Below are 14,569 nucleotides of genomic sequence, written 5' to 3' on the forward strand. Positions count from 1 at the left end.
AAGCTTACGATGAGTGCAAGCTTCAAACCCATGAACTCCACCGGTTGAAACTGTGAATCTCGTGTGTTCTCCCTCGCTTCTCTCGCGATCTACAGTGAGGACTACAGTCACTGCAAGAGTTTCGCAGTTTAGAACCGTGAAAGTCTTGTTTTCAGACAGTGAGCTATTTCATTCTTCTGCCCTCTGCTACTCATGCTTCTAAAGAATGAGGTTCATGCTGAAAAAGCATGAACGCTTAGCCTTTTAGGCATGAATACTTTTTACGCTTCGAAAGGATGATTCCCCCTTTAAAACGATGGTTTTTTCAAGCTTCTGAAGTATGGGATATTTGCATAGATTACAAGCTTGATTTTTCTCTCCATGAAGTTTTAACCAAATCAACCGAAAGACATTTTCCCATTCATTCTGTGCGGGTTTCTTTTCCAAGTGTCATCTGTACCCATCTGATCATTTTCGGCTTGCCATTAGACACGCCTCCAAAAACTTATTATTTTTTTTTTTTATTGAAATTATTAAATTCTGTGAAATCCCATTCAATACATTAGAATCCGTCATAATGTGTTAACATTTTTGAGATTTTCCAAAAACTTTTAACCTTAAAAACAGAAATTTTCTAAAATCCATTTAAATCGTCAAAATTCTTTAAAGTTTCTTAAAATTCCTTCTGAAATTTCCTAAGATCCTACACAAGTATTTGAAATTTCTTATTAGAAACTATTTGAAATCGTCCAACAATTATTACATTTTGTGAAATCCCGTATAGTATCTTGAAGTCCTAAATATTATCTGAAATTCGTAAATATCAGGAACAAAAAATTACTCAAATGGTCGAAATACCTTGATATTTCCTAAAATTCTACAAAAATCTTTAAAAATTTCTTCTTCAAGCGTTTTTGGAATTTTCACAAAATATTAAATCCTGTGAAGTCCATAGAAATCATTTAAAATCTTGTGAAGTATCTTAAAAACTTCTATATTTTCTGAGATTCGTTAATGAAAACCCGTTAAAATTTTCTAAAGTCTTACAAAATTTTTTTTAAATTTCTTCTCAAAGTCATTTAAAATTATCAAAAACTATTAAATCGTGTGAAATCACTAGCAATAATTTGAAATTCCCCGCAGTCTCTTGAAATTTTAACATTTTTTAGAAATTCCTCAATATTAATATAAAAACATTTTGTAAATAAATTAAATATATTTTTTCTAGTTTTACTTTAAGGTATTATACGGATGAATTCAGAAAAAGAGCTATTCACGCGAAAAACAATTGAAGACGCTTCAACTTCACGTCGATGAACTGAATGCGTGTGAGAGTGTTTAACCTATCGGACCTCTCTGTTCTTTCATACTTTCAGGGCTCTATTTCATAAACGAAATAGATACAAATTCGGAAATTTTCACAGAATCTCTGTATTGCGTCCTTTTACCGTGTCTCAGTTTTTGAAAAAAATTGTCAGAACCGTTTAAGCGTTATGCTTAAATATGTTACATTTTCAATACCTTGAGAAAGGCCTCACGTGCATAAGAGGCGATTTTGGATTTTACTAATCTCAAATTCGAAATGGTCAGCCTTTTTCTAACTAGACGAAACTTTAGATAATGCTCTAATAAATCTACAGTCCTAATTTCAAAAAAATTCGCAGAAAACAATTTTATGCCTATAATACCTTAATTGTAATTTCAGAAGGATTACTCATCTTACTAGTGATAGACTTTCTAGTCTAATACGCCTTTCTTTGTTTATTATGCGAGAGCTTTAAAATTGGATAAAAACGTTACGAAAAAATAATGTAACAATAACGCATAAGCGTTTATATATCAAATTTATTACCATTGTAAACACAGTTTGAATGTATTGTTTTCTGTTCAACGGTATTCAATTGATACGAAAACCTTCAATTTATCTTTTTACGTCCGAGGACATCCTATTGGTTAAATGGAGAAAAAATTCTTTATTTACTACAAGTTTTTCATCTAAAAGATAAACTTATTCAAATAATTATATAAATATTATTTGTTCTATGTTTTCTGGTCTTCCTATTTGTATTTTCAGGAACAATGTATCGTATTATTAGGTATCAATTTCCCTGATAAGTTTCAGTCTACATCCTTTACACACTGAAAATTTTCTTTTCAAAATAATGACAAAATTGTTGTTGCGATAATTAAATTATAAATCACCTTCAATCAATGCATTTCATCATTTACTTTCATCTGTAAACCGTGGTGAAACTAGTTACAGTTCCTAGTCAATGATGTAGTGTAATTGCGCCAGCTGATGCACGGCAACCGATTAAGCAGCAAGTGCACGCGCGTCGCTATTAACAGATGCATAAGGCGATTATCTAAAGAAGCCAGGCGATTTATGATTTCACGGAAAAAAATAGTTTTGGGGAAAAAATTCTCTTAATTTTTCTGATGGAAAATTAAAAATCTGCAATTTTTCAGGCACTTTAGTACCAAACTTCACGCGTTCCAAACTTGTTTTCCAATCTCTTGTTATAATTTCAACTTAAAGTTTAAAAATCTTTTTTAGAGTGAACTTTCGAAAAGCCTGTATGTCCAATTTTCTTTGGGCTCCATATAATTATGTATAATGACGCGCTGATTATGAATGTGATTGTGAAAATTGACGCAAATTTGATTTTCATAGTGAAATCATAAAAAAGACCAAGAAAATCATAATTTTTGGGTTTTTCTCAGCTAATGTGCAAAATTCAAAAAAATGTTTAAAGCAAAAGTTGTACATCTTATCAAAATACATATTGTTTGTTGAACGAATTTTTTCCACGAGTGAAAGTTCCCGAGAAAATCATATATTTGTCATGGTTTCCATCATATCCCCATTGTTTTCGGTTTGATATCGAAAGGAAGGAACCCTTGTGATTGGTCACACAAATATTTTAAAGTTACACCCGTACCCGCTTTCTAACGTTTCGTATGGGCGGGAAATCATCCCTGTGACTGGTCACAGAAATAATGTAAGGTCGCACCCCTACCCCTTTTCCAATGTTTCGTGGAGTCGGGAAGTCACCCCTGTGACTAGTCACAAAAATAATATGAGATCGCACCCTTACCCCTTTTCCAACGCCTTGTGGGGGCGGGAAGCCATCCCTTTACCATTCACCTATGCTATATCCGTTTACCATTTTATTTTATTATTTCCTTTATCATTTCTTTTTATAATTATTTTCTTTTACAATGATTTTCATTTAGAATGTGAAAAGCCATGGTTTATGGGTTTTTAAAAAAGGAAAATCGATATATCTCTGATGTTCTGGGAAATTATCACTCGCAGAAAAAATTTTTAAACAAGAAATGTGTATTTCGATGTGATCTACAACTTTTATTCAAAAGTTTTTTTTAGGATTTTGCCTATCAGCTGAGATAAACCCAAAAGACCTATAATTTTGATGGGTTATTGATCATTTTACCATGAAAATGAAATTTGTGCCAATTTTCACTATCATATTCGTAATTAGTGCGTCAAAATACATAAGTATACGGAGTCTAAAGACAATCGGACTCACACCCTTTTCGGAAGTTTATCCCTTTTTAATCTTAACATTGTTTTTTACGAACCTTTTATAACGTGCCGACATCTATAAAGCGAATTCGAATAGAAAGAGAATAAAAAGGAAGCCTTACTTTTTCGTAACTAACTTGACAAGACATAACTCATGTTATTTTAGATATTTTGAATATTCCATTCAGTAACTTAATTCTCTTGAAACTTTGTAACCGATTGAACCTATAAATCTGACGTTTAAATTCACTTTTCTTTCCCTATAGAACGAATTCACAGACTTTATTTGATTTGTTGCCCAATATTTTTCATTTCGTCTCAAAGACAGCTCTAAGCGAAATATACTGTGGGTTTTTACAGCGATTTCAAATCCTTTCTTGCTCTACATCGTATGGGCTATTCCATGAATATGTGTAATAATTTTTGTCAAATAAAATTTTTTTCCTACCATAAGTGAACATGTTCTTTTCCAGATAAAAAAACGCTATAAGTGTGAGAATCGATACTTTACCTCATTTTATCTCCTCCCTCATTCTTAGTCACTATTGGCCCACTCATAACCAATTTGGCCCTGCCCAAACTTATACTCTGCCTTGCATTAGTATTGCTTCACTCTATCCTTGAACTCCGCTGGAGTCCTCCAACCCTTCCAGCGTACTCTTCTAAAGCATGCGGCACGCCCTGCTTAGCATTCCTATTACTTACATGGTAATCAGTCCTCATCATTCTTATAGGTACCACACTTCTAACCATGAGTCTTAGCTTTCCTAATTATTCTTAGATCAATTTTTATTCATTCTCCTCATATACTCCTCTCAAATTCTCCAAACACCATCCTAGCACTCCTGCATTACTCTTTCCATTATTTTTGATTTTTGGACTGAACCCTACATTTCAACCTCTCTATCCTCTATTACCTGTCTTGTGTCCTCTGTCTTATATTTTTTAGTCTCTACACGCTCCGGACTCTCTCATCCTTGAGCCATCCAAGATATAGTATTTCTTATTATATACCTTTCCAATTTTCACCCAACCTCTTTTAGTTTCACTCATATTATTAAACTCAATCCTCACTACTCTGCCCCTCTCGCTTTCCAAAGCTCCTTCGAAATCTTTTGCATCTACTGCTGCCGAAAAACTCTTCTATTTACATCGCTTTTAATCCTCTGTGATTTTATTCCCGTCGCAACATGCAACTGTAACTCTCTACCTCTTCTACCCTGTACCCTATTATATAGCAATCATTTCTAATTTATCTGTATTATAAAAAGGTTGTGATGTCTTTTCACACCCTTCGGCATATGTGCGGCTCAGCCCAAATTCAGCCTCAGCTTAGACGGTACTATTCTGCAATCAGCCAAAGTATAGTATTATTAATTAAATAGGCCTCTAAAACCTCCCATTCCTTCTATGACTCCTTAAATTTTTTCGACCCCCCTATTTTCCATTATTTGATACTCACGTGTAGATATACATGGAAAAGGAATTGTTCTTGGATCAAGTAGAATGTACTTGGTCAAGTCCGAGGCAGGTACGAATGGCAACAATGGAATATGGGTATGGTCCAAATAAATAAATACTTGCTACCGTATGCTTCAAACAAGTGTAAATTTTCTTCACCGGAGAAAATGTATTCTCACATGAAATAGCACATTTTATAATTAATACATCATTTTCACACACGCTCACTTACACGTATAATCGCAAGCCCAACGTTTTGAAAAATCGCACTCTCCGAGGATCCGAAGTCTACCTAAACTGCTATTAAAGCACTTGGATCTCGGTAAAAAAATTTTGGCCTAGTATTTCAAGGCAGCGTCGCACCAAGTCAGGTTTGCTAGAAACTTCAAACTGTTTATTTGATAAGTTGAAAGTTAAAATATTTAGTAGAAAATTGATGTACACCAAACTCTCGCTTTCAGTCACCCCGTTCTCAGCCTCCCTAGAACTCCTGGCTCACGCAGTTTCGCAGGGGTGTTGGGAGGGTGTGGATGCGACATTTTATATATATATATATTCCAATTGCAAATGAGTGTTGGCCCTCACTGTTTACTGTCTGTCCCCCCAAAATCAGTCCAAGGCCATTTGAGAGCAACCACTGGCACTTCACTGAAAGCGAGAGTTTGATGTACTTAATTGAAAAGTCGTCTTTTTGGATACGAAGTGAATCTTGTGTGTTCAAAATTCAACTTTTTGGTTGACAATTCAACTGTTTGGTAAAAAATTCAAATATTTTGTTAAAAAGCTATCTTTTTTGGTATAAAATTATTCTTGTTGGTTAAAAGATAAACTTTTTGGTTGGGAATTCAACTTTCTTGTTAAAAATTCATCTATCTCGATTGAAAATTATCTTTTTTATTTAAAAATGCATTTTTTCTGATTTTAAACTCCACTTTTTTCTAAAAAATTTGACTTTTAAGTTTGAAAACTTTACTCTTTTGTTGGAAATTCATCATTCGTCGTGGAAACGTCAGATTTCTTGATTGAAAATGAACTTTTTTCATGAAAATTACATTTTTATCTTTTTTGTTTGAAAATTTGACTGTTCGATCAAAAATGCATCTTTGCATGCTAAAAATTCAAGTATTTGATTAGAACTTAAACTACTTTAATAAAGTCATCATTTTTGGCAAGAAATTTAACTATGGTGTTAAACATTCATATTAAAAAATTCTCCTCTTTGGATGAACATTAATCTTTCTTGTTTGAAAAGAATCATTTTTTTTTAAATTGAGCCGTCTTCCAAAAAAATAATCTTATTGTCTTCAAAAATGTAGTATTTACTTAAATCTTCAACCATAGTTTGGAAAACTTGTCAGTTTTATTCGAAAATTTATTTTTTTGGTTGTTAATGATAAAGATTGCTTAAAAATTAATTTTTCATTTTTGAAAATTCATCTTTTTGTGTTGAAAATTCCTCTATTTAAGTAAAAAATATCTTTTGGTTAAAAAGGCCAAAATTGGTGAAGTGTTCATAGTAAGTCCATAACTGAAAAAAAAATTTTGTGTTATAAGAAAGTCGCTTGCCGCCGACAGGCCTTTGAAAAAAGTACACTGACGACGCTAGGCCCCGCCGGGCGAAAAATGATTATACTTCCGTTAAATTGTCGGTCAATTTAACTAATCTATAGTTAATTTTCAATATTTTTTCCATAATTTTACATTTGAAACCTCTAAATAGGATTTAAAATTATTGCCGAGTTTGTAGAGTATTAAAATTGGAAGTACCATTTTGTAGAGATTATAAGAGGTCTAAATGAAAACTTGAAAAATAATGCAAAAATGTTTAAGAGACTCAAAGCGGATTAAAATTGCACTAAATAAGGCCTAAGAGAATGAAACAAGGATGACGAATATTAAGGAGATTCACAAAAGAATTTATTCAGTCTGACTTCTTATTGACATCCAGTGCAGTGATTGTGAAAATAATGAAAAAATTGTTAGTTTGCGAGAGATTTACAAAAAGTATATTGAAAAATGTGTGACCTAGTGAATTTGCCTAAAAGTTGTTTTTTGTTGATAAGTGCGGAAAGCATGGGGCTCTTGGTTACAAAATTCAGATTATGATAGCGCTCTCGTTCCGCCGATTACAATTCTTATTTTTTTGTTGGTAGAAGTGTCATTGAAGGTCTGTGAGATTTTCAGCTTGATAGCTTGACATTTAATGATGTGACGCCGTATTGTTTACATCTATCTTTGTGTGTGGTTTTGATTTTTCACAAAAAAAAATTTCATCGACTTTGCACAATGCCATCGTTATCCATGAGCATTTGGCTAAAATGAAACTAATACCATCCAATAACCACCGAATTCACCTGATTTGGCCTGCGACTTTTTCCTATTTGGCCGATTCAAAAAACCGCTCCGCGGAACGCGTTACAGCACCCGAGATGAGGTCATGGAAAAGTCGAAGATGGCTCTGATGGATTTACGGCAAAACGATTGTAAAAAACGTTTCGTGGATTGGATCAAGCGCTGGCATAAGTGCGTTGCAGTCTGTGGAGAGTACTTTGAAGGAGACAATATCGATTATGATAAATAAACTTGTATTTTTGATTTTAAAAATAAAGTCCTAAAACTTTTTGATCATGGTGGTATGTGTATCTCGTCTTTTTTCAAAGCTTGTAATTGTTTAGGGTTTAAAGGCTTAACAATTCTGCACTATGCAATTTAAACCATACTTTTATATTCTTAACTATTATTATATTCATATTAAACAAAAGACAAATATTTTGTATTTATTCTTCTGATTTTCTGACTATGTTGAAAATTTCTATCTTTGAGGTCTTAAATATTATTAATTTTATTTATTAGCTACAATTATAATTTTAACAACAAAACATTTTTTACACTCCGAAAAATGATAAAATTGATAATATAAGCAAAACAAATAATAGAAATATAAAATTGGAACTGATGCTTTCAAAGTGCATCACAAAATTAAATTTTGTTCATAATAAACTACATATTTCAATGACTTTTCCTTTCTTAGAATTATTAGTCATAGTTACCACATGATTGGGGTGCCACCTGTTAGCTTAGTTTTATAGGCATTTCTCCTCCGTATCGTAAGAGAACTACTACTACTCCATACACATACACGGTCGACGTAGCTCCTGCTGCGAACAGAATGTATAAGTGGCGAACAGAACCAACTTCATGCTGCGTAAGCTTGTAGATTATGATATCGATGAGTTATAGGAAGAATAGGCTATCTTTTCGTTACCGCAAAGAATTAGCCGAACTTAATTTAGCTAAGTTCTCAGGAAATATAAATAACCTATATGACTTTCGAAACAAGAAATTCTAAGAGATTTTTGTTTATTTTAACACTTCTATGTGTTTACTGAATTTCATACAAAATGAAGTTAGCCTAACTCTTAACGGTAACGAAAAGATAGCCTATTCTTCGTAGAACCCGTCGGTATATAACAAGATATTTATGCAGTAAGAAGTAAATTAATTTAGACCAATATATTCATTTTCAGAGTATATGTGTAATGTGTATTGTATTAAGTCTATAGTTTTTACATTAAAGGAACTGATGTGTTTCTATCTTGATTTCATAGGCATCTTCAAAGTACCTCTGACATTTGTAGTGAATTAATAATTATTTGGAGTAAGCTATTCAAGTATCACTCGGTTGGGTCGAAAAATAATATCAAATCTGAATGAGTTTCTAGCTTGAAAAAGCTTTCTGAGCTTCCACTGGGCCAAATAAAAGTTAAATCTTCGTTATTCTCAGAGTATTGAGAAAATGACTGAAGTAAATTTTATTTTGCAATTAGTTTTTTAAGCTCATCAATGAAAAAAAACTGATTTTTATGCACTGAAGAAAAGAATGTTTTGAACCAATTAAATGCATTTACTTAAATCCTATTTCTGTGCATGAAGAAAATATTCTTCAACAGTAGTCATTTTTATTTAAACCAGACACATCTTCTTGATCTACAGAAATTAATTCTTTGGGTATATATTTTTGATTCAAATAAATATTTCCTAAATTCAAGAAAATGATTTTCTTGATTAAAAACGTATAGATTCGTTGAAATATGATTAGTCGTTCAAAGAAATATTTATTTGTGACAAAGAGTTCATGCATTGATACCAATGAAGCATTTTTTTAGTTCAACAAGATATAGTGCTTAGATAAATATCTATTTCTTTCGTCGAAGGAAGTATTTCATTTGATTGCCAGAATTAAATTATCCATAACAAATAAACATTCATTCAAACGAAGTTATTATTATTTTAAATCAAACATTTATTAGTTTGGTGTAATTTTTTTCAATTGAATACTTCTTTAGATTAAAGAAATATGTTGTTAAATTCAATATCCGTGTTTTCGATTTAAAGAAATATTTCTTTGGCATTTACGGTGAACGATAAATATGGCTTTCCACATTAAAATCTTCATGTTGCGGCAGCGTCGTGGTCATCGTTGTGGACTTTACACTCGACGGACACAAGTTCAATTCCTGCTGAAGGGGGATTTTTTATCGATGTTTTAAATTCTAGTTTCATCATGATTTAAAATTATCTGATTGTGTTAGATTGAATATGTATAATAATAACAAAGTTAATTATAATATAAGGTAAAAGAATCCAGTTGTTCATTCAAGTAAATATGTACTACAATTAAAGTACGAACTACTTTATCACACACGCGCATTGTTTAGGCTGCAAAATTTTTTTCTTTAAATCAGTGGGATATTCTTCTGCTTCAAATATTTAAAATTTTCATGTGGGGTAACAGTTTTTTAACCTATAAAATATTTTCTTGACTTTAAAATATATTTCTGTCCATCAATTCACATTTCCTTATTTTAAAGAAATATTTATTCCTATTCCTGGCACATTTATTTTCAACAATCATTCATTCATTTAGTTTGAAAAGTCTATTTTTCGTCTTCAATTAATGTTTCTATCATTCCGAGAAATATTCCCTCCAACCAATAGATCGCACTTTTTAATCAAACAATGTTAACTTAATCCGATACAAATTTCTTTGACTCAAATAAATAATTCTGTCCATCAAAGTGATTATATTTATTTGCCTTAAATAAACATTTCTTTGAAAATAAACAGGAGGTTCACTTACTTCAGCCAAGTAAAATTCACTTGGTGCAAGTAATCTTCTTTTCAGTATAGAATCCAATTAAAATTATAATTACGTATAATATAATTTCTAGTCTAAAAATATAAAAATCATTATTTAAGTGAACTGGATTTAAAAAGTAAAAATGTTATAAGAGTTAAAAAAAAAAGATTTTTGTTTTATTCATGGTCGCTTGGTAAAGCGTATGTTCAATGTCTGGCCATAGATGGCAGCATACTACTTGAAAACTTGTACCTCCAATTCACTTGATCGATTCGGGATGAAAGTTTATACTTACTTGACTTGTAATAATTTGAATAAAATCTGACGTTTAAAAATGTATATTTTTAAAATAAAAATGTCTTACTAACTTGACAGATAATCCAAAAATTTGTAGATAGAATTACCTGTTGGGATTCGGCGGACAATTTATGTACATCTCGTTGGTAAGTTGAATTTCTGTTCCAAAATAAATGAATTTAGTTCTTTTCATGTTATTCAAATTGAACATCTTTATTAAAATGAATTTTTATTATATGTTTAATTGAATACAAACGTCGATGCTCTATAATAAACAATGATCATTTATAATTTTATACAGCTGGATTCATAAAAATTATCACTTCGCCAGCGTTTCTATTAAGTGACTACTCATCATAAATTCTGAGAGCTTGAAGGTGAATTTGCATTCAATTGGCTGACTGATCTTCATTCTAATTTTTTAAAACAAATTGCGAATGTACGAAGCTGCACTCGTGGTGGCCGATAATGCAGATCGCAGTTTCACCGCTTATCGTCTTTCAGTTGTCTGCAACGTTGACTGTGTTTCGGTTTAAATAGTTTCTCGTATTTACGCATCATCAGTTCTCACCCTTTCCGTCGTTGCCGATGTAGTATCAGTCTGTGGTTCGGGTTCTCGAATTCCCATCCATTTACAACGTTTTTGTAACTCTAATCGGTACCTTTTAAAAAAAATAAAAGAAAGCAAAGATACTTAAAGATTATGTGAATAAATAATATCAGAATTTGCGTAAAACTCAAACTTTATAAAGAAAAAATATCAATTTTGCTATTTTTCAAATGAAACTGCAATTTTAAATAATGATAATATCATGCATTCAGTGCACCATGATTTGTTGCTAAATTCTTCTCCTAAACTTCCTTTTTAGCCGAAAAAAAATATTTGAAGAAGTAATCAGGTAAAACTGAAAACAAGATGTTAAATGAGCCTGTTTTTTTGTTATTGTTAGTTCATTTGGAAATTTGATTCTAAAATAATTCAGATATTTATACTTTCTTTCCTTATTCTTATTCTTATCCACTTTCAGTATTTTAAATCTCTAAGTGAATTTAAAAAATAAAAATGTCTGAAATGTACGAAAAAATTAAAGGCTGTCTGTTTAGAAATATGTCTGATGAAAATATCCTGAAACTGATATTTGAGGTAAATAAAAAGATAATCAAACTTCACTCTTAATCCTGAATAGTTTCAGTTTCTATTTCTTCGAGGAAATTAATTTAAATTGTATAGAAATTTAAAAATTTAACTAAAAGCGTTAACATATTTCTTTGACCGAAAAATGGATTTGAAGTTATTTATTTTTCCACAGAATATTACCTGGAACAAAATAAGAATTTAATAATTTTGTGTGAGGTTGACATACCTTGGATGATTGATTGCGTAAACCCATGGGTCAATGCATGATACGGTCTTTGCAAAAACCGCTGGTATCATAGTAGAGAGTGGTGTCAGTGTTTCTCTAAACCAAGATAATTTTTCAAATTATAGTTTTGTATGCACATTTAATTTTTACTTACCGATTTCCGAAAGCTCCAGTTATAGCAACAACAGCGTATGGTGTCCAAGCACACACAAATAAGAAAAATATCGTGAATGCTACTTTAGCGATTCGCATTTCAACGCTCCTTTCTTTATCCTGATTGGATACCAAAGACTTAACGTTCATCTTTTTAGCCTGCAGATAGAGAATTAGAAATTGTTTATTATTTTGTCACATGAATAATTTTTGAAAGATTTACTAACCTGATCACTCAGCATTTTTTCATGGTGTCGAACAGATATGATCAACTGCGAATAAAAGTAGATAATTAGTAACATAGGGAAAACGTAGCACCACATAAAGATGCTTCCCACAAAAACTTTGGTGTCTTCGTCTTCTGTCAGAAAATCAAAACTGCAGGTTGTTAAGAATCCCTCTAAAAAAACAGAAAAATATTTTTTGATTAAGTCTGTATAACCATAGATTTAAGGCTTGTATAAAACCTGCCTGAAGTGTTTTTTAATATACATCGTTTACGAAATAATTGAAGTATATATTGTAGCGAAATAATTTGAACCTGGTACAAATCGACCCCAAACTCGAATCCATGGAAGAATAGTAAATGGCATTGTCCAGAACCATGTAAATGCTATGATGACTCCCGCCTGTTTTCCATTAAGCCTGCCGTCGATAGGACAAGTGATAGTTCTATTTAAAAAAATAATTCGCATATTAATATTATATAATGTGAAAAAGTTAATTTGACATTCAAATGGACCTTTTTTAGATAGTCTTGGTCAACAGTTATTGATAAAGTATATTAGAATTTTGTCTTCATTTATGAATTGATTTTATATAAAAAAATATTCTAACCTATAACGATCGAAAGCAATAGCTGCATTGGTAATAGCTTGACCTATTCCGGAAACACTGCCAAGCGCAGCATAAATGTCACATCCTAGTTCCCATCCCCACATTCGTTCTAAAAAGCTATTTATTATAAGCAAGGGCATTTCCGTCATCATCACCAAGTCAAATATAGCCAGGTTGACTACGAACATATTTGAGGGTGATCTGAGGGATTTCGCTCTGTAAATTCAATAATTGAAATGAGTATCTGAGTATTGTTTGTGAAATGTTAGTTTAATTTAAATTCAAAGTAGAATTATAAACAAGAGCTTCTAAATGCAATTTTACTTAATTCAATTAAAATTTGTATTGCCTTGCTAACTTCACCTTCTAAAGCTCAAAAGAAATAGAGTCAGCAACTAAACATCAACAGTTAAACGTTTTTGTGCATTCTTAAATGAAATTTTTAGAAGCTTTTTGAAATGTTTAATGCATGTTATCTTACGTAGTAAATATCCAAATAACACATCCATTGCCCACAGCAGAAAGAACCATAAGCATAAAGTAGATGATAGCTAAACTGATATGCCAGTATTTTGCTGGTGCCAGAAATCCTCTCCAATGCGGATGCACCATTTCCAAATGTTCTGGTGGAATATTCCATCCTAAAAGGTGTTCCTGCATATGATGAATGGACCTGTGTTAAAGGCAATATTTTGGTATTATATTCTGATTCAATATTTTTTTTCTTTTAGAAAACTTACAATGTTTTCTTTTTCTAGATGTGAGTTTGATATAAATGTACTCCAAACTGGTCTTAAGTGACATATATGCAGGATAAAACGGGGCACTTTTAATTCTGTATGTAAAACACGATATTGCATCTTGTATTTTTTTAAAATGAAGCTTTACAATTTTTAAGTGAAGCCTTATAAGAAGCAAATATCACATTCAGAATTGCAGAATAGAAGGTTCGCTGTTTCACGAGTAAAAATAATTCGTCTTGGCTAAGTCTTCATCCAACACATAGCCAGGCTATAGCCAAGATGTTTTTGTAAGTCCCGCCCCTGGCCGCGAGAGCCTTATTTTTGGTCTTAAGCCGAAATTTTTCGTTTCCAAGCTAGTTTTCAGGACACCGGCACCAAACGCTCTAAAGACTTACGAGGGTCATCATTTAACCGCTTTAAATTTTACAGAAAGTTTATATTATTTATCTCCACTGTCTTTATTTTTCATGCATTCATAATTTTGTTTAGCTGCAATAATTATGTTCTTTGGATGGCAAATCTAAAAATGTTATCCATTTTTTCCTATCGTCAACATTTCACTAGATACTTGTAGAAAATGGTAGTTTTAATCCTTTTACGGAAAATCTTATATGTCTGCACTTTTTGAGACTGAAAGGTTCTGAATTTTGACTGACCTAGTCATTTCCTGGAAATCGCAGGCCCTGTCGATGGGACAATAGAACTTCTCGTCTTAAAGCAATTCCACACCGATTTTTCTTCAAAAACCCTCATGAACCTTAGTCATAAACTCAAGACTTACATTTTCGACTACTAAGTCTCGCTCCTGGCAGCCAGCGAGACATAGCCGTCTTGGAGACGAATTCAAGACGAGCCAAGTCGAACCCAAGGTAAAATATTTTTACTCGGGGTTCTTCCCCATGTGCCGCTTAGCTCCAGATTATGGTAATTGTAAAAAATTTAATTTAATAAGCAAGCCACGTTTGTGATGCACATTAAAAATGGAATATCAGAGTTCTTTTTTTCATAGAATTATTAATTTGAAGTTTTTTATTTGCATACAAGGAAT

The 14,569-nt window shown here is 31.9% G+C and overlaps 1 protein-coding gene across 1 annotated transcript in view; it reads right to left on the bottom strand.

Moving 5' to 3' along the window:
- Positions 1–10,651: 10,651 nt before the first annotated feature.
- The window catches only part of LOC117168852 (opsin, blue-sensitive-like), a 5,967-nt gene continuing 2,049 nt past the window's right edge, over positions 10,652–14,569 (bottom strand). Inside the window, exons 2-8 of the mRNA XM_033354717.1 lie at positions 13,260–13,451; positions 12,779–12,994; positions 12,483–12,613; positions 12,169–12,341; positions 11,943–12,100; positions 11,789–11,884; positions 10,652–11,086 (exon numbers count right to left, since the gene is read on the bottom strand). Of these exons, the coding sequence (XP_033210608.1) occupies positions 10,975–11,086; positions 11,789–11,884; positions 11,943–12,100; positions 12,169–12,341; positions 12,483–12,613; positions 12,779–12,994; positions 13,260–13,451 (1,078 nt within the window). The 3' untranslated portion in view covers positions 10,652–10,974. The remainder of the gene's footprint in view (positions 11,087–11,788; positions 11,885–11,942; positions 12,101–12,168; positions 12,342–12,482; positions 12,614–12,778; positions 12,995–13,259; positions 13,452–14,569) is intronic.

Source organism: Belonocnema kinseyi, chromosome 3 (assembly GCF_010883055.1).
Source record: "Belonocnema kinseyi isolate 2016_QV_RU_SX_M_011 chromosome 3, B_treatae_v1, whole genome shotgun sequence".
In the NCBI taxonomy this organism is placed as follows: Eukaryota; Metazoa; Arthropoda; class Insecta; order Hymenoptera; family Cynipidae; genus Belonocnema; species Belonocnema kinseyi.